This window comes from Trypanosoma cruzi, genomic scaffold (genome assembly GCF_000209065.1).
Source record: "Trypanosoma cruzi strain CL Brener 1047053517131 genomic scaffold, whole genome shotgun sequence".
Classification (NCBI taxonomy): Eukaryota; Euglenozoa; class Kinetoplastea; order Trypanosomatida; family Trypanosomatidae; genus Trypanosoma; species Trypanosoma cruzi.
The window spans coordinates 332,050-357,351 of NW_001849574.1; the positions used below are offsets into that span (position 1 = coordinate 332,050).

The 25,302-nt window shown below is 48.8% G+C and overlaps 11 protein-coding genes across 11 annotated transcripts, besides 33 other annotated features; all 11 read left to right on the top strand.

Moving 5' to 3' along the window:
• On the top strand, positions 1-917 carry Tc00.1047053507021.10 (hypothetical protein, conserved; the record flags this gene model as incomplete). The annotated part of the gene is made up of 1 exon (XM_806502.1): positions 1-917. A coding segment is annotated over one exon (917 nt), but the record flags the coding sequence as incomplete, so codon positions are not given.
• Positions 1-4,542: a sequence feature (heterozygous, non-Esmeraldo-like haplotype).
• Positions 1,367-1,395: a sequence feature (AT_rich).
• Positions 1,457-1,485: a sequence feature (AT_rich).
• Positions 1,677-1,724: a microsatellite.
• Positions 1,764-1,787: a microsatellite.
• Positions 1,814-3,499, top strand: Tc00.1047053507021.20 (ESAG8-associated protein, putative; the record flags this gene model as incomplete). Its single annotated transcript, XM_806503.1, has 1 exon — positions 1,814-3,499. The coding sequence occupies one exon, from the start codon at positions 1,814-1,816 to the stop codon at positions 3,497-3,499; it is 1,686 nt and encodes a 561-aa protein (XP_811596.1).
• Positions 4,003-4,057: a microsatellite.
• Positions 4,478-4,514: a microsatellite.
• Positions 4,540-4,561: a sequence feature (AT_rich).
• Positions 4,543-5,128: a sequence feature (haploid, non-Esmeraldo-like haplotype).
• Positions 4,721-4,747: a microsatellite.
• Positions 4,794-4,817: a microsatellite.
• Positions 4,840-4,879: a microsatellite.
• Positions 5,010-5,031: a sequence feature (AT_rich).
• Positions 5,094-5,125: a sequence feature (CT-rich).
• Positions 5,129-5,489: a sequence feature (areas merged during assembly that could not be assigned to a particular haplotype. This can correspond to areas where the two haplotypes were merged or to regions with more than two copies in the genome that were merged during assembly.).
• Positions 5,422-5,462: a sequence feature (T-rich).
• Positions 5,490-15,789: a sequence feature (heterozygous, non-Esmeraldo-like haplotype).
• Positions 5,796-5,821: a microsatellite.
• Tc00.1047053507021.30 (hypothetical protein, conserved) lies at positions 6,127-7,467 on the top strand (the record flags this gene model as incomplete). Its single annotated transcript, XM_806504.1, has 1 exon — positions 6,127-7,467. One exon carries the CDS (start codon positions 6,127-6,129, stop codon positions 7,465-7,467), a length of 1,341 nt encoding a protein of 446 aa, XP_811597.1.
• On the top strand, positions 8,228-9,664 carry Tc00.1047053507021.40 (hypothetical protein, conserved; the record flags this gene model as incomplete). Its single annotated transcript, XM_806505.1, has 1 exon — positions 8,228-9,664. The coding sequence occupies one exon, from the start codon at positions 8,228-8,230 to the stop codon at positions 9,662-9,664; it is 1,437 nt and encodes a 478-aa protein (XP_811598.1).
• Positions 9,764-9,815: a sequence feature (T-rich).
• On the top strand, positions 10,300-13,539 carry Tc00.1047053507021.50 (kinesin, putative; the record flags this gene model as incomplete). The annotated part of the gene is made up of 1 exon (XM_806506.1): positions 10,300-13,539. One exon carries the CDS (start codon positions 10,300-10,302, stop codon positions 13,537-13,539), a length of 3,240 nt encoding a protein of 1,079 aa, XP_811599.1.
• Positions 13,768-13,795: a microsatellite.
• Positions 14,061-14,117: a microsatellite.
• Tc00.1047053507021.60 (p1/s1 nuclease, putative) lies at positions 14,123-15,124 on the top strand (the record flags this gene model as incomplete). The annotated part of the gene is made up of 1 exon (XM_806507.1): positions 14,123-15,124. The coding sequence occupies one exon, from the start codon at positions 14,123-14,125 to the stop codon at positions 15,122-15,124; it is 1,002 nt and encodes a 333-aa protein (XP_811600.1).
• Positions 15,292-15,322: a microsatellite.
• Positions 15,464-17,905, top strand: Tc00.1047053507021.70 (hypothetical protein, conserved; the record flags this gene model as incomplete). The annotated part of the gene is made up of 1 exon (XM_806508.1): positions 15,464-17,905. The coding sequence occupies one exon, from the start codon at positions 15,464-15,466 to the stop codon at positions 17,903-17,905; it is 2,442 nt and encodes an 813-aa protein (XP_811601.1).
• Positions 15,790-17,214: a sequence feature (haploid, Esmeraldo-like haplotype).
• Positions 17,215-17,453: a sequence feature (areas merged during assembly that could not be assigned to a particular haplotype. This can correspond to areas where the two haplotypes were merged or to regions with more than two copies in the genome that were merged during assembly.).
• Positions 17,454-17,717: a sequence feature (areas merged during assembly that could not be assigned to a particular haplotype. This can correspond to areas where the two haplotypes were merged or to regions with more than two copies in the genome that were merged during assembly.).
• Positions 17,667-17,718: a microsatellite.
• Positions 17,718-25,302: a sequence feature (heterozygous, non-Esmeraldo-like haplotype).
• Positions 18,034-18,145: a sequence feature (T-rich).
• Positions 18,281-18,305: a microsatellite.
• Positions 18,311-19,447, top strand: Tc00.1047053507021.80 (hypothetical protein, conserved; the record flags this gene model as incomplete). Its single annotated transcript, XM_806509.1, has 1 exon — positions 18,311-19,447. One exon carries the CDS (start codon positions 18,311-18,313, stop codon positions 19,445-19,447), a length of 1,137 nt encoding a protein of 378 aa, XP_811602.1.
• Positions 19,702-21,885, top strand: Tc00.1047053507021.90 (hypothetical protein, conserved; the record flags this gene model as incomplete). The annotated part of the gene is made up of 1 exon (XM_806510.1): positions 19,702-21,885. One exon carries the CDS (start codon positions 19,702-19,704, stop codon positions 21,883-21,885), a length of 2,184 nt encoding a protein of 727 aa, XP_811603.1.
• Positions 21,961-21,980: a microsatellite.
• Positions 22,221-22,243: a microsatellite.
• Positions 22,255-23,817, top strand: Tc00.1047053507021.100 (hypothetical protein, conserved; the record flags this gene model as incomplete). The annotated part of the gene is made up of 1 exon (XM_806511.1): positions 22,255-23,817. The coding sequence occupies one exon, from the start codon at positions 22,255-22,257 to the stop codon at positions 23,815-23,817; it is 1,563 nt and encodes a 520-aa protein (XP_811604.1).
• Positions 24,004-24,041: a sequence feature (AT_rich).
• Positions 24,232-25,041, top strand: Tc00.1047053507021.110 (hypothetical protein, conserved; the record flags this gene model as incomplete). Its single annotated transcript, XM_806512.1, has 1 exon — positions 24,232-25,041. The coding sequence occupies one exon, from the start codon at positions 24,232-24,234 to the stop codon at positions 25,039-25,041; it is 810 nt and encodes a 269-aa protein (XP_811605.1).
• Positions 25,155-25,174: a microsatellite.

The following is a 25,302-nucleotide window of genomic DNA, read 5'->3' on the forward strand; positions in this document are numbered from 1 at the left end:
CGAAGCCATGTGACCAGAACCGTCATGCGCTTCTGATGGAGCTGGTGGACGGCACGCTGTTGAACAACATCACTGCATTGGGTGACCCGGAAAAGGTGTACAGGCGTTCTTTGGACCTCATGATCAAACTGGGCGAGCACGGCCTCGTGCACGGTGACTTCAACGAGTTTAATCTCATGATTACGGAAGACATGCGCGTCATTGTGATTGACTTCCCGCAGATGGTCTCCACGAACCATCCCAACGCGGCGGAATTATTTAGTCGGGACGTGGAGAATCTTGCGAACTTCTTTCATCGGCGATTCAAAGTGACGACGCTCTTTTATCCGACGCTTGAAAAGAACGTGGAGCGCAAGGCGGAATTGGATCGCGTCGTCTTTGCAAGCGGGTGCTTCAGCAGCAGACAACAGCAGGATCTTGAGCGTCTTCTACAAACGCAGCTAACGGCCCAAGATGAGGTTGACAGTGAAGAGGAAGACGGCCAAGAGGAGGATGAGGAGGAGGCAACGACTCTCTCGGGAAACGCGTCGGTGGATGTTGTCTCTGCCGGTGGTACAAACGCCTGCGGGGTCCATGCGGCTGATGGCAGTGAAGGGGAGGGGCAGGCGCAGCGGCACCCTCCGGGCGAAGTAGGGGATGATGACAATGGCGAGACGAGTAGTGTGGCGCGGTCCCTCGACGAGGTGGTTGACGAGGCGGCTATTGAACGACGTGGGCAGCGGCAGCAGAATGTCAACTTCAACCCGGACGGCACCGTCAACGAGGAGTACGTGCGGTCGCAGGTGCGGCGCAACATTCGTCGCCAAGACAACCACCAGTTTAATTTGGGCCTTCATCGCAACGTGCAGAAGGGGCGACAGAAGCAGAAGATACGGCGTCAGATCAAACAAGGGATGAGCAACGGCTTTTTTGACTGAAGCCACTGAATGGGGGAGGGAAAAAAAAAGATGGGGAGGGGAGAGGGATGCGACTTTCGTCAATTTCTTTTTTCCTTTTTTTTTTTCTTTTCACCTGTTTGTTTTATTCCGGCGTTCCTCCGTGCTTTCTTTTTGTCACTGGGGCATTTGTGAGGAATTACATTGCCGGTACGACTCCTGCAAGGGCCTTTCATTGATTTCTGCGTGTGTGTGTGTGTGTCTGTAGAAGTGGAAGTGGTTTTGTTTTCCTTCTCTTTCCACCGTTGTGTCGCACGCATGCACGGGTGCACATTTTCAGATGTAATTGCCTGCATGCGCCTAATCCATGCCGCGTCAATGACTTCTACGCCTAAAGTCACGGAAACGGAGGAATTCAAATAATTTCATTATTTAACAATAATACAAGAGAAAAAAAAAATAAAATAAAAGAAAAAAGGATGCATACGGGCATATTTTTATATTTCATATAAAAATATATGATCGGAGGAAAACGATTTTAAAGGAGGAGGAGTGTATTGCGCATTAAACATCAATTGCTGTTTTTTATTTTTTATTTTTTAAATTAATTCATTTATGTGTCGCTGTTTTTCACGGTTTGCTTTACTGGATTGTAACGCCTGGTCTCTTTCTCTCTCTCTTTTTTTTTTGGTTTGGTTTGGTTTTTGTTTTTGCCTGGTATTTGGCTGTAGCATAAACACCACAGGACCTGACATACCCAGCGAGTGAAGGATAGATCAATAGATAGATAGCCGGCTAGATCACACATATATACACACAAGCATACATCAGCATACAAATATACATACAGGAAGGAGTGAGAGGAAAAGACGGGGAAACAACAACAACAAGAAGAAGAAGAAGAAGAAGAAGGAAGGAATCAGAGAAGAGTGGTTGAAATGGAGGTAACGCATCAGCAACCGACATCGTGCTTTAGCCCATTTTCACCTTTTTTGCAGGAAATCACAAACACAAATGTCTTGGGTCACGAAAATAAGGAGAATATCCCTCCTGCTCTTTTTGGAAAGAGCCACAATGAGGGCGGAAGTGGCTGTAAGAGCGGCTGGAAGAACGGCGGCATCACACAACTTCTCAACAATTCACTGAATAGCTGCTGCTGCACACCCGTAACAAACCGCCAGCGTGCACATCACACGGGGTTAACTCCTGGAAATAAATGTGCTGCGGGACCACGGGGTGTCAGCGCACTGGTTTCCACCAATACGAATATTGCCGATATCTCCCTGATAACGGAGAGCGATGCGGGGGACCTGAAGGAAAGCAATTTCTTCATTACCCCAGTGAAGCGGTGGGACGGTGCTGGTGCTGGTGCCACCACGAATGCCGCACATGCAGCCGCAACCCCTTGTTTTCGGCAGGGCAAGCTGTGTGAGCTCTTTAATGAATCCGTCTCTCTTCCGCTACCCGTCTCCACCCCGAATGTCAGCGTTGAGTCAACTCTGTTGCCAAGAAGCGTCTTACTGGAGAGTGACGATGATGACAGCGTGAAAGAGGTGCAGACAATTAAGAAGCCTTGCGTATCTGAGGTACCCCGCAGCGTCGTGCCGCGTCAGCTGGACTTGCGCTCATCGCAGGAGGATCCTTCACAGCAGCGGCCGGTGGAGGGACAGAAAGCCTTCCCAGCCTCTGCGTCTATGCACGGCATTGCGCATCCCGCACCCCAACATCATGCTGTGCAGCACAGTGGCCCACCGCCGGCGTACCCTCGCCACGAAAAGCGTCAGAATGTGACACGAGTTGTGGGCAAGACGGCCTCTCTTATTGCCGTGGGTGGGCGTCGAGTTCCCATCGACAAGTTACACCTTCTTCTTCGTCCTGCAACATCCGAGGGGAAGAGTGGCGCCAAGGTGAATGATTCCACCACAGGTGGCAAGGGAAGCGTCTCTTCTTCTGCGTTTGACCCCATCACTCCGGCACCACTTGCGCCCTCCTTGCGACCAACGCCGACAGCTGCGAAGGCAGTGAAGGTGGTATCGCCGCCCGCAGCAGCTCCGGCCCCACTCATCAGGAGGTCCTTGCCCGTTCATCAACACTGTGACTACGTCATCCTGGAGTTTGCGCGAGGAGTTGTTATGCGTCTTCAGGTGGATTCCCCTCACCCTTTGCCCGTGATAGGACGCCGCTATCTTGCGGCGATCAAAAGCAGTCGTAGTCCATACGACAATGTCGCCTACGAGGATGTCGGTGTCTGTGTGTATTTGCAGCGTCACCACGGTGATGCCAACACGACCTCCGGACCGGTGCAGAGGTCGGCGCTCTACGACGGCACCATCATTCGTGAGGTGGGCGAGCATATCGCTGCAGATGCCGCGCGATTGCAGGAGCTGAAGAAAGCGTGTAATAACGCCATTGTGGAGTGTCGCAAGCAGTTCCGCTTCCTCAACCTACCGTTTGAACTTGTGGACGTCTGCTACACGTTTGATCGAAGCATCTGTATTGTTTACTATAACATCCAGCCGCAGGAGGGCACAAGCAGCCAACCGAACGTATCCAGGCTTTTGCGTATGCTGCAGTTTAATTTGCGGACTAAAGTCTTCCTGAAGGGGATTACCAGCGGCGAGTAGCAGGGAGTCATTCGTCCACGTTCACACAAGTATTGCATGCAGAAAGAAGGAACTAAAAATGGGGATGGAAAGAGGGCTGGTTTGAATGCCGTGTGTCCCCAGGGCCCGCTGCATCATAGAGCGAAGGAGGGGAGAAAAGAAAAGAAAAAAGCCACACGGCGGAACTCCACAAGAAAGGTAAGAAATAATTACCACAAGGGAGGTAATGTTTTGTTTTAAATCCTTAGAGAGAACTTCGACGACGGGCAAAGGGGGAGGGGGCGGTGGGACGGAGGCAACAAGAGAAACACACAGGGAGAACATAAAATAAAAATGAGCTCGTGGAACAAAATTGTACGCGTGCGTGCTTCCCATGGAATTGAGGGGGAAATAAAAACAACAACAACAAAGAAAACAGTAAAAAATACGAGATGAGAGCCTTACGGGCAGCTGCACTCGTGTGTAGTTGTTCTGTTTGTCTTCTCCTTCTGAAATGAAATAAAACATGTGAATTATGACATTGCTTTTTTTTTTTTTTAAATATTATTATTGTTTTTTATCTTTTTTTTTTTTTTTTTTGTGTGTGTTGTGGCTCTGTGTGTCGATGGCATCGCCGGGGACTGCGCCGTGTTGTCGCCACCCAACCGCGCGCCACGTGGACGACGCGATGCCCCGCCGGGCATGAATGCTGCCAGCCACTGTAGAAGTTGTTCTCCACTGCCACTCCTTCAGGCGAGTAAGTCACGGAGGAGGGGAGGGACTCTGCGCGTGTTTGCGTGCATTCTTTTTTTTTTTTTGGTTGTAACGAAACGCTGCCGTTTTTTTTTTGCTTTTTTTTGTTTTTTGCTAAAATTCTCCCCCCCCCCCCCCCTTTTTTTTTTTTTTTTTTAACCGCGGCGTTCGATTACACCACAGGCATACATGCACGCACAGCAAATATATCTACGAAGTAAACGGTGGACACAAAATAAAAAAATATATTCCTCAGTATTTGTGCATAGAGAGAGAGGGAGAGGGAGAGGGAGGGAGGAGGGAGGGACTGTCCATTGCAGCAGCCGTTGTTATTTATTTATTTATTTTTTAGGCCTGCGATGAATGAAGTTGAAGAAACAAAACAACAACAAAAAGGAGAGAAAGAAACAAAATGACGATGGCAGCCATGGACATTTTACCGTTTGGAAACTCCCCTTCATTTACACGAACACATACACTCGGTTGTTGTTGTTGTTGTTGGTATCATGGATTTTTATTTTTATTTTTATTTTTGTTAGATGCACACATTTCAAGAAACAAGCCAAATAACAGACAAACTTGCATATATATATATATATGTATATATGCATTGGCAGAGAAACAATGGGATATGTAGATACATGTATATCTGTATGTACATGTATATATGATAAAAGCAAAGGGGAAAAAAAAAAGGAATGAAGAAAGGAAGACTGCGATTGTTTCTTTGAAATATACATGTTGTTGTTCCTGTTGGCTTTTAAAAAGATTTACCTGAATGCCCCTACCCACCCCACCCTTTTTTTATTTTATTTTTATTTCTGATGGGGCGGCAGCTTTTTTTTTTTTTTTTTTCTATTTTAGATGGTAATACATTTCAAGTTTTCTTTCTTTCTTTTTTTTTTTTTTCTCTCTCTTCTCGTCGGCACCGCCACGGCCAATGCACGCCGGGCGAACACGCTGTGGCGATGCTGCCAGAGGACTGAGAGGGCCGTGCCATGAGAAGAAGAAGCGCCAAAAAAAAAAAGGAAAAGAAAAGGCCTTAATGGTTGAGGGAACGAAGGGAAGTGAGCACCACCGCTGCGGAGGCAGTGATGCTTCTCTCGCACCTTTTTTTTTTTTTTTTACAATGCACTCCTTCGTCCGTGCCATTGATGTCCCTTATATATATATCTCTTTTTTTTTTTTTTGGCAGCTTTTGGTGGTAATAATTTTGTTTTTCTTCTTTTTCTTCCTCTTTTTTTTTCTTTTTCCTTGGAAAAGTGATATTTATGTTTTTCCCCTCCTCCTCCTGCCCCATGGTCTTCTTCTTTTGTCTCCTTCGGGGTGAAGTGGGATGAATCTTCATTCACTCCTTCCGCACACGAGGAGCACTGTCATGCGTCCATGACGCCTGCGAGGAGCATGGTGAGTGAGGGAGTGTTTGCGTACTGGAATACCGCGGCGGTGATGCACGAGGCGTTGAGGCCTCAATGCTTGTGGCGACTGGGGGACGGCGGTAACGGATTGCTGGCCATTTTGTAGCCGATTGAGGGCCAGCATTGAAGGATTAATGAGCACAGAAGATACACAAATTTTCACAGCCTTCTTTCTTTCTTTTTTTCTTTTTTTTGGGTGGAGGCGATGCGGTCTTGTCGGGATGTCTCCCCTGCCCGGGAAGACTCGGTGTGTTTGTTAGGGGGCAGCGAGTACCACCCAGTGATGCTGCGTCTTGTTTTTTGTTTTCAACTTTTCGACCGGATCGTCAACGCCGACGATGAGAAAAAAAAACAATTTTGGGAGAAGACAACACATTACAAAAACTGAAATTGAGGGGGGCGGAAGAAGATCGTTGCGGAAGCGAGTCTGAAGGCGAGGCAGAAGGAGGGAAGGAAGTAAGAACAGGATTTGTATAATATTTCTTTTCGTCTTTGTCAATGCAGCGTCGCACGACAAGCCCCTCCCGAGGACTCGGTGGGCGGCTGCAGGGAACCGCAAGCGGAGTGACACGTCCTGGTGTCAGCAGGCCGAGTGCCGTAGTGCGTGAATTGCATAAGAACGACGGAACAAATCCGCGAGGTGCGCGCGGTCGTCAGATTGCTTCCGAGATGGAGAGCCTGATGGAGGGCGTGTATGGCGGTGCCGTGACTCAACGTCCGCCCCCCTCATCAGGAGCGGGTGGCGAGTACGCACGGTTTAAGACGACATTCAACGCATCTGGCGTGCCGCGAAGCTGGAAAAGCGGCCCTGTGGATGCAACTGGTCGCTGCTTTAATGCCAGCGATCGAAATCTGCTTTGCATGGATGTTTATATGAGGAATAAACTTTGCGTGGTGGGCTCTGCGGATCATGGACTCAAGGTTTTTGATATCAAGACAGGGAAAGAAAAGAAAAATCTTTACACCAAAAATTATGGGCACACCGAGTGGGTGACGTGTTGTAAGTTCCTTCAAAACACTGGTCAGATCATCTCCGGTGGGATGGACAGTAAACTGTGTCTTTGGGAGGCCACGGGACCGGTGCGCTGCAGCGACCTTCTGGGCCATACAGGCAGCATCAGTCAAGTGGAGGTTAACGAGTCAAGTAAAATTGTCATCAGTAGCAGTTATGATCGTACTATGCGACTTTGGGATTGTGGCGGGGACGGACGTTGTCTATCGACGCTAGCTGGCCATAAGGCACCAGTGATGATGTTTTCCTGGTGTGGAGCGCAAGTGCTCTCGGGAGATCGTCAAGGCACTGCGAAGGTGTGGGATCTTGAAACCGGTGACTGTCTCGCGACAATGGCTACCAAACGTGGGCAAATTGGGTCCCTATGGCATCTGCTCCACACGAGTGTGGGCCTCCTTTCCGTCATTGGCGATCAGGGAGGCGTTGTTACTGTCCTTGACTTCCCTCGCTTGGGAAGCAAGCCCATCTTTCAAGATGTCTTACACCCGGGTGGCGTCGTGAGTGGCATCCGCTCCATTGACGAGACACCGTACTTAGTTACTGCGGGCGCAGATAAAATTATACTTACTTTGGACCCCCGTGCAAACTTTTCGACGGTACACCGCTTCACGGACCACCGCGACTTTATCTACTCGCTTGAAACATTTGGACCGCTGGTGCTCTCGGGTGGAGGAAACGGCTGGCTGCTTGTGCATGACACCGTGACGGGGAAGTGCTGTTACGGCCTTGGAGCCAACGCAGCAGCCGTGCGGGAAATTTTTGCCAGCCCCGAGCATTTGGTGGCGGCCGGTGATGACGGCAACGCGATCGTTTATGATTATCTCTAACAAAAAGAGCGAAAGGGCATCTTTCTTTCTATGAGACGCCGCAGGATAACCGAAACGTGCGAGGCTGGGAACGATAACGATAAGAGAGAGAACAAAAGAAAAAAAAAAGAGTTTTGAATTCAAAGAAATACAAGTGGTATGGGCCGTCCTGCGATGTAGGTTTGCTGCATATTATGTACAATTATTCGAGAAGAGGGGTGCGTGCGCCACATGGGAAAGAAGGGACGGAGAAGGAGCGGGATGTAGAGTTTCCCTACGCCATCTTCTTCCTTTTTTTTTCTTTTTTTTTGTCTCCCCTCACGCACTGTTTGTTGATTGTGGCAATGAGCCAAGAGACAGTATATATGTGAGCGTAACATATAAATATTGGAAAGAAAAAAGAAAAAGAATGAAGAAAGTGGAGAAGATTGTTTTGTTACCAAAAACTTTCTTTTTTTTTTTTTTTTTGCACTACAAACAGTTGTGTTGTAAATAAAATTTTGCATTTGTTATTTTTGGAGGGGAGCGGAGTGAAATCTGCGTGTGTGTATACGTGTGACTTCTTTTTGAATGGATTTACTTTTGATCTTGACGCTACCCTGTGCTCTGGTTAATTTTTTTTTTTTTTTTCTTTTTCTAATATTGCCCGGTGCACACAATCAATTTCCTGTCTTTCTTTCTTTTTCTCTTCGAAGACACCCAGCGGGGTGCAGGGGCAGCGCGAAGGTGAAGAGGAGGGTGAAAGGGAAGAAAAGAGGGGGAAAAAAAGAGAGAAAAAAAAATGACTTTTCGGCAGCCCCGCCTTTCGATCAGTAATTCTCTGTTGCCGACAGCGGTGGACTGGGCAGTTATGCGTGCAATGCGTGAGTGGCACAACGGTGTGGAAGCCGCTGATGCTTCTGCCATTTCCTCAGAGGGACACGTCACAGAAGAACTATCCCCATTTTGGATTCCGAAACAGGTGGTCGGCTTCTTGGCTGAAGCGCTGCTCCGTGAGAGGCAGTCGTCACAAATGCCTTTCCATACCCCTGTTATGGATGGGACGCGGATGACAACTAGGAGTGGAACGAAACAGGTGGAAAGTGTTTATTTTGCCAAAGGAACGAGATCTGTAAGCGTTTTCGGTTTTTCTTTTGTCAATGCTGCCAGCACGCCTATATGCTCCGCGGTGGACTCCTGCACATGCGTCTCTTACGAACTTCCCATAAGTGAGTCTGGAGATCTTATCAGGTTCTTGATGGGAAAGATGTCATTTGCGGCTCCTTCACGCCTCTCATCACTTAAAGCGTCTTGCGGTGATAATCACAGTCTCGGGAAGGGTTGTTTCCCTCTTAAATTTGGATCCCCGTACTGGATAGAGGGGGAGGGACTGGAGAGGCGATGGAGGGGGGTCACCATCAGCCCGAACGCCACACCGCTGTACGTTGGACGAAGTTCGCGTTGGCTTATTAATGCGGAGCAAACCAACGATGCCTCACGCTTCGACTCTCTGTCATGTACGCCGTTTCGACGGCACCAGTGCCTCACCGAGAATGGGGTGCATGACGTCTCGTTGGACTTTTCAGCAAGGCTTGCCGAGGCGTTTTTGGAGATGAAGCGAGACCCGGAGAAGACGCATTCAACGCCAACAAAATTTTGTGAGCCGAACACGACGCGACGGACCTGCCACGGACATTGTTTTTATGAACGACAGCAGCAGATGACTGACAGCCCCAGCAATCTTTGGGTTGACGCAGGAGTTATTGAGAGGAGTGGATGGTCCCTGCAGGACGCGGCTGTCGGTGTTGAACTGCCGCCGCACCAACTGATTGGGGTGGAACGAAACGCTGTGAGTGGTGTCAACTCCGCCACTGTGAAGGCGAAGCCAATCGTCGTCGTGAATGCGGAGTTTGTTTGTGAACGGGACTCGTTGCTGGACGTTATCATGTACAGGCCTGAGTGCATTGGGCTTCAACGAAATCAGTTTTTGGGTTCACGTGCAACGACGCAGCTTGCCCTGCTGGCCCACACGATGAATTACACTTCGCCGACATGGATCCAGGCCACAGTCGCGGAGAGGGCTGGCCTCTGTGTGAAAAAAGGCCGTGCAGCCACCGGCGTGGAGGTGAAAATAAAGGAAAGTTATCAAAATGAGACGTTAACTGTTGTTTTGATCAATGCAGACGAGCTCGATCTCACGCAAGAGCGCATTGCAGAGCTGCGCAACGGAAGCGTGTAGCTTCAATCAAATCTTCACAGCTAGAAGAGGTTTCTTGCAGAGACGGTGATGGGGAATGAGTGTCCTTTTGGCTAACAGTCCCCGTTGCGTATAATTATATTTTTACTTTTTACTTTTTATTTATTTATTATCTTTTTTTTTTCTTGTGTTTGCGTGTGTAGCGTCACAGAGGTGTATTTGTTTTTCCTGTTTCCTGTATGTGCATTTGTACATTATGCCTGGAACTGCGTGCGGTATCCTGCCTTCTTGCGCCTTGTGTGTTGCGTCATCATCGTACACCGTTTTTCTTTTTTCTCCTTTTTTTTTTTTGTGTGTGTGTGGAGGAAGAGGTGAATTGGGCCAACCTTTCACAACAGCCGACTTGCCGCGGGCGAATATACGCGGACATTTAATTGCATGCGGTACGGCTGCGGCCCATACACAAAGTCAAGCAAAAGGGCATTAGTGGAAGCGGGGAGTGTGGGGAAGGAAAAAAAGTTAAAAAGAAGCGAAAAAAAAAAAAAAACGTAAGTGAGCCGTTTTTTTTATCTTTTTTTTTTTGGTTGGTTGTTTCTCAGTGGTTGCGTTTTGAGTGTTTTATATTTTTGAGGGTTTAAGGGGATCAACCCCGGAGAAGGAAAAAAGAAAAAATAATAATGGAGCAGAGGATAAATGTGGCGATTCGCATTCGTCCTCCCTTACAGAAGGAGCGCTTTGATCCCCTCTGCGCTCACAAGGCTGACGACGGGCGGACTGTCATTATCAAGGACGAGGAAAGTATGGGTGCGCCGTCAACATTTCAATTTGATGAAGTTTTTGACGGCGGTGATGATCAGTGTCAATTGTACACGCAGTCGGTGCAGGAGCTTGTGGATGACGCGCTGCAGGGCGCCAACGTGACTGTTCTCACATACGGTCAAACAGGCAGTGGCAAAACGTACACCATTCTTGGTTCCTTGTCTAGTGGCGATCTGACGGAGGAGTCTGGTATCTTTCCTCGTGTTTTTCACGACATATTTGCGTATAGGGAGGCTGTGAAGAGGGAACGACACCTTCTCGTTTTCATTTCCGCGGTTGAGATCTATGTAGATGACGTCATGGATCTTCTTTCCAAGCGAAAGAGGGTAAAACTTCGCGAGACACCCGAGGGGACATTGACCCCGGGTGTCAACATTATTGAGTTACGGACAGTGGAAGACGTGATACAGACATTTAATATGGCCAACTCATACCGGTCTGTTACATCCACAAAAATAAATGACTGCAGCTCACGCTCGCACGCCCTGTTCTTTATTGATATTTTTCAGATGCCCCTCAGCGCATCCTCAGAGCCTCCAGCACGAGAACAACTGATAGACGCGAGTGGAATCCCTATTAGTGGCGACATCAAGGGACTTGTGCGATCTCGCATTGCGCTGGTTGATTTGGCAGGTAGCGAGCGGGTGAAGCGCACAGGTGTGGAGGGGCAGGCCATGGTGGAGGCACAGGCTATCAACAAGTCACTCGCAGCTCTCGGAACGACCATTAATGCCATGTACATGGAGAGTAACCACATCCCGTTCCGGGAGTCAAAGCTGACGAGACTCCTCAAGCCATTATTTGTCGATAGGAATTCGCGTCTTCTTCTTATTGGCCAAATTTCTCCACCCAGCGTGAGCGCGCAGGAGTCAAGGGGGACGTTGCGTTTTTGTGATCGCGTGAAGGGTTTGAAGGCGGGCAGTCCGGCTTTTTTTCTTAGCCAGGAGGACGAGGAGAGTTATATTCGATCGCTTCGGCAGCAGGAGGAACTCACTGCAGAGTTACGAATTGCAGGTGCGGAGTGTTATTACCAACCAATGCGCCCTCTTTTCATGGCGTATGTGAAGAACATTAGTGTGGATGAGGCTCGCAGAGCATCCATCGACTTGCTGCAGAGAGACGCATCCAGCATCGTAGCGCGTAAGGAGGAAGAGTGCATGCGAGCCATGGAAGCGGAGATACGGGCGAAGCAGATGGAGAGGGTACATGCGTTTGCGGACAAGATGAACCAGATGATTGATGAGTACGAAGCCTTGTCGCACGCTGTAAAGAAGGAGAAAAAAGATGCCAAGCGAAGAAAGGAGGAACAGGCGGAGGAGCAGGAGAAAAAACTTATAGGGGCCAAGAAGGCCAAGAAGACGCGTTTAAAAATGGAAGCGAAAGTAGAGAAATTAAATATCGCTTTGAAAGAGATGGAGAGGCACGCGGAAGAAATGGAGGCGGCATTTACGTCTCCTTTAGTGGAAGACACCAATGAAAGTACGGAGGAGTTGACGACGGGGGAAACGCCCAAAGACGACTCCGTCCAGTTATTGGTGGAGAACTTCCACTCCCACACGACAGAGTTGAACCGCCTTCAAGATTTGTATGCCCAGTGGTTGGGTGCTACGCAACGACAACGCTCCCAAGTGCGCCGAGCGAAGCTTTTCAGTTCCTCCATCATCATGGATGGCACGTTGGTTTACGACATTATTGACTTTATCATTGATCGCTCCGTCGACATTGCAGACGGAGTAAGCCACGCGGAAAAGAAGTTCTCATGGAACGATATTGATGGTTTCAGTAGTCTTCTGCGTAGCGGGGAACGTCTATACCCGCCCTTGGTGACAACACCGTCAAGTAAAGCTGAGGTGTGCGAGCCGAGTGCATACCACAACGTCACGTTTCTCTCCTCCGATGAAAGTGACGAGGAAAACTCTCACCACCGTGAGGAGAATCGTATGCTTCGTGGTGATTCGAGGTCCTTTTCGAGTAGTGAGGGACCCAATACGCCAATAAAGGGCCAGTACGATGCATTAGGGGACAAAAGGGCGCAAGGGACTTTTAAGCAACCGGAATGGAATGGTCTACAGCAAACAGCAAACTTGGAAGGTGAATTTATTTTGCAGGGAAGGGATGGAAGCATGGCTGACGCAAATGGGGATGACACTGACGACAACTGCTATGACGAGGAAAAGAAGGGGGAAGGCGAAGAAAGAGCAGGGAAACAACCCAGGCAAAACAAAGAAGAAAATACGAATGATGAAGAGGCACAATCTTTGGAAAGTACTCGAAAACGCGATGTACGGGATAATGAATACCTAATGCGTGTATACGACTCCCCAACGCTTGTGCATGACCTTATCCGGTTTCTACGCGGTGGTACTGTGATGTTGAAGCACGGACGCAGTGGGAGACCACATTTTCGTTACTTTTGGGTTACAATCTCTCAAAACTCACGGAAATTGGTTTGGACGGAACCGGAGTCAAAAATAACAGCAGAACGTTCATCCATAGACCTTGACGATGTAAGCTTCATTCAGCTCGGGTGCTTCAGCAAAGTCTTTAAACGCCACCCCGTCGCATCGACTGATCCCAGTTTCTACCGCAGCTTCACTTTGGGGCTGAAGGGCGGTGGCCGCACTGTCGACATTGTCGCCGGCTCCCTGCCTGACTTTGAGGCGTGGATTGTTGGCTTGTCCAACTTGGTGCGCGTGGACCCCGTGTGGGGAGGAAAGCTTGACATCACAAAGGAGGCACACTTTGAGCAGCTCAACTGCTTCGAGGCGAGCCTATGTGAGATGAACTACATCTACCCCTCACAGTACATTTTGCTCAAGAAGCGCGTAAAACGGATTGCGATGAGAACGCTGGGTGTACTGGAACAGTGCGGCAACGATGCGACAAAGGCATACAAGATTCTTGGCGGCATCCACCCCCCCGCGGTGAACGAGAAGGGGGCGGTGTACCTCACCAAGGGGGAGCTTCGGTTTATCGGGCTAAATGACATGGATATTCTTCGCATCACGAAGGTGTGGATTTTGTTTCAGCAGATGAATCTTGTATATGACGAAAACTTTGTCCCGGCAACGACTTTCGGTGTCACCGAGCGTCACTAAAGACTTTGTTGTTCCTGTAGAAATAGCTAAGGAAAAAAAAAATGTTTTTTCTTTTCTTTTTGTACTCCCCATTTGTTTTTGCAGCAAGTCCCACATTCCTTTTAGTGTTCAAAATATGTTTCCCTTTTGCAACAGAGGGTGCAAAAAATCATCTGTTATTTTCGTGTGGACTCGTTAATGGCGTAACCATCGTAACGGGAGAAGCCGATTTGGGCGGGTCTTCTTCTGTTTTTTTTTTCTTCCTTTTTTTTTTTTTGTTGTTGTTGTTCTCTTGCCATTGCCGTTGCATGGGAAGAGTTGCCTCAATTGAACGGAGTCGCGCCCCCACCAAGTGGGGGGTGGGGGAACCGCTCCAAATACGGTTCCTCCCTCCTCTTCCTCTTTTTTTGAATTTTTGTATGTCTCTCTCCCTCCCTCTCTCTCTTACTTGCTTTACTGTATGGACGGGGCACAAGATCATCAAACACCATTCCACAAAAACGTCGGAAGGAAAAACAACAACAAAAAATAATCAAAAGCCAAAGAAAAAATAAAAGAATAGAGAAGAAGAGCGGAAAAGAAACGAAAAGAAAAGAAAATCCCAATGCCTACCAAATACCCAAATTCAATAATGCTTTTCACTGTACTCATTTGCTTTTGGCTTTTTTCATTGTCAGCAGACGCGTGGTGGTGCAACGGGCACATGTTGGTGAATGAGATCGCCAGACGCCGGCTGCACCCCGAGGTGGCTCTAATAGTGGAGGAGGCAGCAGTCAACCTCAGCGCCAGCGGGCCATTCCCTAGTACGACTGATTTTGTGGAGAGTGGGTGCTGGGCCGACGATATCAAGAAATTGGGGCTTTTTGTCATGGAAGATTGGCATTATATTGACACACCGTACAATCCGCATAACATTAACATCAAGAAGAATTCCGTGAATACGGAAAATTTGAAGACTGTTATTGAAAGCTTGAAGAGGACGCTGAGGAGGCAAGATCCGCTTCCATATATTATGAGTTTTGCCATTGTGAATATTGCTCACTTCCTTGGTGATATCCACCAGCCTCTGCACGCAGTGGAGTTGTTTTCTCCCGAATATCCACACGGCGACAGGGGCGGCAACGCGGAGGCAGTTATTGTTCATGGTAAAATGATGGCATTGCACTCACTGTGGGATTCCATTTGCCAGGGTGATGTCAAAAATCCAAGACGACCTTTGGACAGATGGCATTACGCGAAGTTGAGGGAGTTTGCCGACCGACTGGAGGACACCTACAAGTTTCCGGCGGAAGTGAAGAGTGAGACAAACACGACTCTGATGGCGATGGAGAGCTACGATATTGCGGTGCAAGTTGCCTACCCCGGAGTTGTGGACGGTGCGAAAATCACTGACGAGTACCTTGAGAAATGCAGGGCGGCAGCAGAGTCCCGTGTGGTACTTGCGGGGTATCGATTGGCCAATGTACTTAACCAGCTGCTCGACAAGACTCAAAAAAGAAAGGTTTTGGAAGCAAAATCTGCTCGATCGTGCGGGTTTTATTCTTTATTAAGGTCCGTCTTTGTTGATCGCCAATTGGAATCACTGTTTGGCTGCATCAATGGGTAAGTTTGTGAACAGGGCCATATTTATTTTTGACTTGCATTTTAATGTTGTCCAGGTGCAAGTTTCTCCTTTTTTTCAATTTGTCTTGGCATTTTGCTTGGCGTATGTACTTCATTTGTGCTTTTTTTTGCTTAGGGATTTTTTTAAAATGTTTGTGCTTCAGAGGATGCTTTATTTATTTATTTATTCATTTTTTTTTTTTAGCCTGTTCCAGCAACTGGGGAGGAACTGATGTCTCTTCATGGCTGCTCAGGAACTAATGGCTTTGCTTGACGTTGGAGGGGTGCTGGCACCCTTCCTATTTGCGCAATTGCGCACTTACACGATTTTTTTCTACCCCAGATGCTGCTTCCACTACTAGTACTTTTCTTTCTCTTATTGTCTCTGTCAGTCCTCTGTCGTTCAGTCATGGATGGCGTGGCTTTTGTTGATGGGAAACCGGTGCCGTGTGTCATGACACTGAGCCAGGTGCAGGCTTTATTTCCACAAGGCCTGGTAGGCCTTTGTGAGTGCTTCGGTGGAAGATCTCATGTTTTTCCGGATGCGGAGGGAACTTTTCATCTTAAGGGCGGCGCCTCATATACACTGAAGTTAAGTGGCGCAGCAAAATGGCCGAGTCAAGGTGAAGGTAAGGGAGAAAAACAGGGGCCTTGTGCCTGGGCTCCTTCTCTATCCACTTCTACTTCTACTGCCGCTAAGCCTATCGTTGATTCCACGGCATTGTATAATGCTAATGCGGAGGATGAACAGTGCCTTTTTCGTTCAGCCAACGCTTCTCCTTGTTACGCGGAGAAAAGTGTACGGGATATTTTTCATTCAGCTTCTCCACCTGATGCGCTTTCGGACGCCCGGGCCGGTAAGGTCTCATATAACGTTGGGACGGCGAGCTCCCTTGCGGAGGATGATGCTCCACGCACGGCTGTTGACTGCTCGGGGGAGTTGTCCTTTTGTTTGCCTTTGGTCGGCACTAACGACACACCGGGAAAGCACATTCAGGATCGTGTGCACGAGTACGTCTTTCTTCCAACTATTGCGATTCGTATAGTTGACACGCTTGAGTTTCAACGTCTTCGTTCGCTGAAGCAGCTTGGCACCACTGTATTTCTCTATCCAGGCGCAACACATACACGCTTTGAGCACTCCATAGGCGTGGCGCATTTGGCGTCTCAGATGGTTCGTCAGATTGCTCTTTGTCAACCCGAGTTGAATATTACACGAGCTGATACCATTTGTGTTACCGTTGCAGGGCTGTGTCACGACATTGGCCATGGTCCGTTTAGCCACTTGTTTGAGCACCTGGTGAATCGCATTCGTGAAAGGAAAAGAATAAAAGGCACGTGGCATCATGAGCAAATGTCTATCCGCCTTCTGCGTCGTATTCTCTCCCGAATTAACCTTTGGGAGTACGGTCTGACAGATGAAGATGCACGTTTCATAGAACTTTGTATATTGGGGCTTGCCCCAAAATCACCGTGGCCCACAAATGTTGGACGTCCGCCATACAAGCGATTTCTTGTGGACATCGTGGCGAACAAACGCAATGGCGTTGATGTGGATAGGCTTGACTACTTTCTTCGAGACTCGCTTGGTTGCTATGGTCGCGCCGCTCTTGATGTACACATTCCTCGTCTATTTAGCGCGTGTAAGGTATTGTGCTACGAAGGTGAGTATCAAATCTGTTTTGAAGAGAAGATGGCCCTGAGTCTCAGCGACATTTTAAATGTGCGAGCGAAATTGCACAAGCACGCATATCAGCACCGGATTGTTAAGGTCACTGACTACATGGTCTCGGATGCCCTTTACGAGGCAGATCCTTTCTTCAAGGTACGTGGTACAAACGGTAAACTTATTTCCATGTCGGAGTGCGTGGAGGATGAGGAGGGATTTTGTCAACTTGGGGACTGGGTGTGCAATGCCATCGCCGCTTCTAGCGATCCACGGCTGGCAAAGGCGCAGTCAATCATTCAGCGCATTAATGAGCGGAACTTGTACAGGGTTGTGGGGACGGCGATGTTTGCGCGGTTTCAAGTGAGGGTTACAGAGGAATCCATCCGAGAGGAAATATTGAGTTACTGCATGGAAATTGAGGCGGATTTGGTGCTGCGGGATGCGATTGACAAGACGTTGATCGTCTCATTTGTTGTGATTACATTTGGGAGCTTTGACGATAACGGTCTTCCGGATGATCCCATTAACAAAGTCACATTTTACAATCCAAAGAACATTGAGCTTGGTGCTTTCAAGCTTCCAAGAACACGTGTGAGTCCCCTGTTTTTGCCGAGTGAGTATGGCGAGCGGATGTTGTTTGTTATGGTGCGCGAGGAGGCGCTTGCCGATGTTGTCACGGCTGCATTTGAAGCATGGCGGGAGCGTTACGAGCGGCATTTGGGGGTGGCCGTGCCGACAAGCAACAGGAGGAAAGACGAGAGCCCTGGGAAGGGATCCGCGAGGCCGAGGCGCTTTAGCGAGAATCGTGACGTCTTAAGTGGTAACGACTTTGTTTCCTTTGAAGAAATGCAGCGGCAGGTACAAACAGCCGCTTGTGAGCAGGAGGCACACCAGCCGCAGCCGCAGTCGCAGCAGCAACAACAGCAACACTTCCAGCGTGGTGTGAAGAGTGCTCGTTCCCCCAGTTGTAAACTTGGGAACTTGCAAGGCGAACGCACGGATGGGAACGACGAGAATAATGAAAGGGTAAAACGGATTTGTACATCAGTCGGGAGGGGAAATGTGGAGGAGAAACACACGGACACATGCACACACGAGGGAGGGGCGGTAGAATGACGCGGCGTGTGTGTTGCTTTGCAGGGGGGATGGGGATGGCGTTCTTTTCCCTTCTTTTTTTGTCCCTATACTCATCCGCACTTGTTTTCTAGCGTGTGCGAATGACATTAATTATTTACTGTATGAGATTATTATTGTTGTTTTTTTTTTTTACCGTTTTTTTAATTGAAATTTGTTTTTCTTTTTTTTGTTGAATTTTTTTCTGTTGAAATTTTTTATGTAAAAGTTTTTTTTTTTTTTCCCCCCTTGTTGCATCTACCGTCGCATTGCCCTCCTGTTTACTGCAGCCGCTTCGTTGCCGCCCTTTGCTTTTTTATCCAACTTGGGAAATAACAAGAATGGGGGACTGAGCGGTTGTCTCTCTCTTTCTCTCTTTGTGTGTGTGTGTGTGTGTGTGTGTCACTTATGGCATGGTGTGATGCTTCTTTTAGCGTGATTTACGGAAATGAGGAGCTTGTTGTTGTGAACAAACCGCACGATGTCCCCATGGACGGGGAGGCGTGTCCCGTGACGGTGGAGAAATGGGCATGGGCGTACCTCGCAAAGGGTGGTTGTGCCGACAACAGCGCCGGTGGTGGCGTAGAAAAGGAGGAAGATACGACGCGGACTGCTGGCAGAGGCAGGGGAGAAAAGAAAATGGTGAAGTTTGTGCACCAGTTGGATTATGCAACAAGCGGTGTGTTGTGTGTCGCCTTTTCGAGGGAAATGGCTGCGCGACTTGCACATTGCTTTGAGATGCGCACGACACGGAAGGCCTATTTGGCAGTTCTTCTTGGGATGATGCCAACAACTTCTGCCATGCAAAAAAAATTGGACACTGACACCGGTGTGGATTTTCTTCGTGGGTCCCCCTACGCCAGTCATGTTCGTAGGATTTCAATGGATGACGTGCCAGGCGTTTGTTTTATTCGCAAGTGTGTGATTGAGGCTAGCGGACATGAAGAGGGAGAGAATGCCGATTGCTGCGCCACTCTTCTTGAGGTGAACCTTCCTGTGGGGTACGACACGACCGACCATGAGGGCTTTCGGATGACTGTAAACGGAAGGGATGCGCGGGGGAGCGTGACCTACTTGAGTGTGCTGCAGCGTGGGCACATGACACATCCTACATCGGGTTGCTCCGTGCCAGTGACAAAAGTTGCGTTATTTCCGCGAACGGGTCGACGGCACCAACTTCGAGTGCATTGCCATGCAATCGGCTTCCCCATTCTTGGCGATGTCACCTACGCGAGAATTCCAACGCCGCGGGTCGCTTCAAAAGTAACAGGGGCTGAGGAGGTGGCAACTGTTGGTGCAGCGGAGTCGATAAACGCACCTAACGAAATAGACGCGATAGAGGCGTGGCAACGGATGATGCTTCACGCATGGCGTCTTTCGTTTCCCGTAAGTATGGAGCCACTGCGGTCTGGGAGTGAACGCTACATGCAGAAGAAGAAGCGGCGACGTGAGACATTGGGTTTGGCGGTCGCCGGTGGAGATGACACCACTGTCTGGACGCACTTTGAGACGGAGGATCCTTTTCAGTTGGTTCGCCCTGAGTGAAGGAGAAGATACGCGAATGGGAGGGGTGGGAGTGACATTCCCGCCACACACAGGCAGGCAGACAGACATCCATCACAAAGCTGTTCGGTAATTTGGCAGATGCACGACAGAAAAGGAAAAAAAAAAAAACGGAGGAAAAAAAATTCCGTGTCTGCGTTTCTTTTTTTTTTTCTGTCGTGCGGAATGCAAGCAATATCTTTTTTTCCTGTCTTGTTGTTTTTCTGTTCTCGTGGGTCTTTCGTAATTGAAGAGGAATGCTGCACGAGGCGTATGCCCCAGAAGACACCAGGTCCGTGGCTTGGAGCCGTCAAAAAAAAGTTGCGTTTCTTAGTCTCATTTCCGGCATGCGGGACGGCACGCGGCCGCCGAGTGTTCTCCTCCTGTATGGCCCAACAGGCTCGGGTAAACTCACCTCTGTGCGGGCCATGCTTCGGGAGCAACGCGATGCTGTTGGTCGTCCCCTACTCGTCGAGGTGCTGCATTCCTGCGAGTCAACGCCGCAGCAGTATTACAGTTTCCTCATGGATACATTCACGGAACATCAATTGGCGGGAAACGACCCGTGCGAGTCACATCTTTCCGCATCTTCGGTTTCTGCGGATGACTCCAGTGATGTGAAGGGCCGAGCGCAGCGGCCGTGTGAAGCTCAAATTCGGCAACAGCCGCGCGTGGTAGCCCGTGTGATGAAGTTGTATGGCGAGTCGCTGATTTCTCCCCTTCATGCACGCACGTTACGTTTTCTTGATCACTATGACGCATGGAGGCGCGCTGAGTTTTTAGGAAATTGTACTGGAGATGGCCCGAACGCATTGGGTGGCTCGATCTTACGGCGTCACTTTGTGCTTTTTGTCCTCACGACACACGATACACACAGCGATAAGGTGGCACTGGGGAAGCTGCTTCCCTCTCGTGTTCTCACACATCCATGCATCTACTCTTTCCACTGCACCCCAATCACAACGCGGAACTTGACGATACGCGTCAAGGATGTCTTGCGCATGGAGAAAAGACGGCAAACATGTGGCGTTAGATGTCATATTTCTGATGAACATGTGGATTTTTTGTGCGAACACAGCAATGGCGATATCCGTCAGGCGTTACTTCAGGTGCAATGGCGTTGCCTTCTGGGGGAAAGGGGCCTGAATGAAGCGGCGTTCTTGTCGACGTCGGCTGGGACGCCGAAGAAGAAAGGACCGCGGCCAAAATTAAAGAAACCGAAAAATGTCATGGATCTCGTTGATGATCACGAAAACGTTAGCGCGGAGACCTGCACGCTGCAATCATCGCTGGCTCCGGAAAAGGGTTTTGAAGAAGAAGTGGAAAAGGCGGTGCTATTCCGGGATGAGTATCTCGATGTGGCACATGCCACAGCACGTGTACTCACGCAGAAATACACGGTGTCTTCTGTGGCCAAGGAGCTAAACATTCAGCCCGAGAAGTTGTTTAGTTACATGACAAACAACATGCCGATTTACTTTCGTCCAGACCAAATGCAGGAGTATGCTGTTTGTGCTGCTGCCGCAAGCACTGCGGATGCTATACGTTCTGCAGAAGTATTTGGTAGACGTAGGCAAACCGGTGCAGAGCTACACACTGCACGTCTTGCGTCTGATGATGACAGCGATGGCATGGGAGTCATAGGGTTAGATCTTATGGCCCTGGTATTATTTGGCAAGGCCTACGAGGTTTGCCACAAGGATGTTTGCATTCCAGCTGCATTAGTGGCACAGCGTCCGCCGCCATACCAGCCCATGGCCTACCCGCGTCTAAGAGATGTGGAACCAACACGAAAACGGTTTCGGAATGATGGTGGGGGATACATTGAAGATGAATTTGGAAGGAAAAGGGGGAGAGACGAGGAGCACAAAGTTGACTTTACGGAGCAGGAGTGGCGCCAAGAGTTTCTGCGGCGTATTGAACCACGCGCAATGGGTGGGGGCTCATGGCAAGGCGCGGATGCTGATATTCTGCGGGAAACGCTTCCAGCACTTGTTAACAGGTGTGCCTCGTTGGAAACAGTGCTGCTGGAGTATGCCCCGTATGCGAGATGCATCGTGCTTGACTGGTCCCCGCCGACTGCATCCCGCGGTGTACGCGATGGCAATGCGACGGCATTATCGAGTAACGTGGAGTCGTTTAAAAAGCGACCTGTGGAAACCTCATTCAAGCCGCCAGGGCCGAAGAAGACTCTGTTTTCCTTTGCGGAAAGGAGGGCCCCATCGCTGCAGAAACGGCCGTGTTCACTTCTGCGGTACAAAATACTCTGCTGTGGCCTGGTCGAAAGGCCTCCTGTCCGCGCAGAACACTTTTTTATTGTCAAACGCCACGATGACAATGGAGACGATGGCGACGACCTGTTGGATGATGCGGCTTCCGACCCCAACGCCCCGCTGCCGTTACTTCCCGATGGAGAAGACATTGAGGAGTACGATGACTGAAGGAAAGATGTGTACACTTTGTCTGCACCCGCCCTCTGTGCACGTCAATAAACATGTGCGTTTTTGTTGTTTACGAATTAATTAATTAATTAATTTCTTTGCCTTTGTGCGTTTGTACCTGTTCTATGCGTGTCTCTTTTTACTGCGCTGGGGAGGAGATGCGTTTTTTTTTTTTTTTTGTGTGTGCCCTTCTCGCAACAACAAAAACAAAAAAAAAATTAATTCAGCCCAATAAATATTAGAGATAAACAGGCTGGTGAGAGGGAAGAGCACGATTGAGTAGCTGAGAGAATAGGCCACACAGGGGCAAAAGCAAAAGTCGCTCAAAAACAGAAAACAACAACAACAACAACAACAAGACAGGAAGCCATGGACGCGTACACATCGCTGCTGAATCTTAACTTCATGTCGGCCTGGCGAACAGGCAACAGCCTGATCGACATGCTCATTGCCATGACTATTCCTTTTGTGTCAAATTGGGTGGCGAGGTTCTTTTCTGTTATTTGGCCTGCTTATGTAAAGAAATTTATTGCGTGGATTCTTCCCAGAGACGCGGAAGTAATAATTCAACACGGCCTGACCGATCGATATCAACGGGCAGTGGATTTGACTGAAGGGTCGGTTCTGCAGGAGGCTGTTGAACGTTACATCAGCCATGAGTTGAAGCCCTTCTACTCGAGTGGTGAAGTTGTGTACAATATGGTGTCGCACAGCGACGGGCCTGATAGGAAGACCATGGCGCAGGTGTTGGAAGAGGACTTTAGGCTTTTCTGCCGCCCCTTAAAGGAGAGCGTCCGGCTTGGGAACGGCATTGCTTTTTTCATACGGGAGTCAGAGGATGAGACGCCTTCCAAGTCGAAGGGCGCCGTGGCGAATGGCGGTGGAGAGAAGGGGGGGAGGTTGCGAACAAAGGCCCGGATGCGGGAGGTTTTTTTGAGGGAAAAGTCAGGAGGCCGCGATGAGGGCGATAGAGTGTTGGCGTTTGTGCAGGCTGCGTTGAAGTGGCATGTGAAGAGCCTTGAGAAGACATCGACCAGGAAGCGCTACCTCTACCAGCCCACTCGAAATAAAGATGCCCTCGGCGGTAACGATGGTGCCCTGACAAGAGTGCTACGCTACCCCCTGTACGACATGAAGTCTTTTAGCTCCCTCTTCTTTCCGGAGAAGGAAAAACTGATAGCGCTGATCGACCAGTTTGAAAGCAAAACGGGCCGGTTTGCGGTACCAGGCTTTCCCCACAAACTCGTATTGCTGCTGCATGGGCCACCCGGCACGGGCAAGACCAGCCTGGTGAAAGCCATTGCGCAGCATACGGGGCGTCACATTTTTTCCATCCCTCTTTCTCAGGTGCGCACAAACCAAGAACTCATCTCCTGCATGCACGATCAGCTCTTTGAGGTGTGCAAGAATCGCCAGTTTTGGAAGGTCTCGCTTCGTCCGGAAAAACTCATTTATCTCCTGGAAGATGCCGACGCCACGTCGGATTTCATGCTTAAAAACAAGACGAAGAGCACAGCGAAGAAGAGTCAAGGGAAACAGGCGACTTGCCCACCGAATAAGGACGCAATTACGACTAAAGGACTATTGGAAGCGTTTGGCGGGATTCTTGACGCCCCCAAGCGAATTATTGTTATGACAACTAATCATATTGAGCGACTTGACAGTGCCATTGTTCGCCCAGGTTTCGTTACGATGCGATTGTACATGGGAAAATTTACGAAGGAGTATGCGGCACAGATGGTCAGGCATTACTATGGGCCCGAGGCGGCCACAGAGGAGCGTCTAAAGTGCCTGAAGGAAGTGCTGCAGCGGGCCAGTGACACGGAGGTTTACTTTAGTCCTTCCGAGTTGGAGCAGTTGTGTGCGGAGTATGAAGACATTGAGGAGCTTATCGAGGTGCTGAAGAAAGGAAGTCGAGAAGAGGTTTTTTAAACGCGTTTATTGCCTTACAGAATCATCTGTCGTCCTTCTGCTTTTACATACATAAAAGAGAAAAACAAAATCAAAAACAAAAGCACAACGATTTTGGTTTCGTTTTTCCTTTTACAATGAGAATGGAGCACCTGTTGAATAATTGGGTATTTATGCAAATGCGCACGCACACACATATGGACACACAATTTATTTTATTTTATTTTTTATTTTTATAATTTATACATGTGTATGAATTTTTGCGTGTTGTTTTGGTCTTTGCCGTCCCTACATAACCAAAAGGAAGTTTGAGCGTGTGTGTGTGTGTGGGAGAACGAAAGGGAAAGAACAACAACAGCATCAGGAAAAAAAGAAGAGAGATTTCACACAGGCAAGAAAAGGCATATACACTGCAGGGTTGGCTGCTGATATTTTATGATTACATATTGGATGTCGGCCGCAAAGACACCTGTAAACGTTCTGATCCTGGTGACGGGTAGTATTGCCGCTGTAAAAGTGGGCCTACTTTTAGACCAGCTCTTTAACGAATCTTATCAGGTTCGCATTGCCGCTACCAAAAGCGCGTTTCACTTCTTGAATCGAGCACAAAAACCTGCCCGAGAACTGCCTCTGCATCACATTCTCACGGACGAGGATGAGTGGAGGGAATGGCAAGGAATGAATGATGCTGTTATGCACATTGAACTGCGGCGATGGGCACACCTTGTCGTCATTGCACCTTTGGACGCCAACAGTCTTGCAAAGCTCTCAAACGGTTTGTGCGACAACTTGGTCACTTGTGTTATGCGATCGTGGGAGGTGAAGAAGAAGCCGGTGATTTTGTGTCCATCAATGAACACCGCCATGTGGACACATCCGGTGACGGCAATGCAGCTAAAAACATTACAGTCCTGGTATGCCCTGACTCCTGTGGGACTGAGACTGGACACTGACGAGACCGACGGCTACATCACGGCGCTTCCCAGCAATTTGGATGAGGCGATGTTTCAGATCGTCTGGCCTGTGAAGAAACGTTTAGCATGCGGTGATGTGGGAATTGGTGGAATGGCCTCAGTGGATGCGATTGCCAGGGTAATACAACACACAGCAGAACTTATTCGCGCCAAGAATCCTAATGCCACGACGAACGGAACAGCTTGCGAGGAAAAAAAAACGGGAGAACAGGCGCCGCTCTCGGGGGAGCAACAAGGCACCATTGCAGAAGGTCATCAGGTGAGTTCATAAGAGAATGGGATTTTGGTCAAGTTGCCTTTTCTCATTTTGTTGTCTTGTGAGCTTCTGGTAGAAACATCTTTCTTTTCTGAGTCGTCCGCAACGATCTATTTTTATGGTGTTGTTTATTATTATTATTATTATTTTACGTTGCCCGCTTGTTTTTTTTTTTTTTAATGGATTTCTTATTTCTGCTGGATGCGAATCACGTCAGAATTACATGTGCTGCCAAAATAAATTGATTTGAATGCATCCATATTTTATTATTATTAT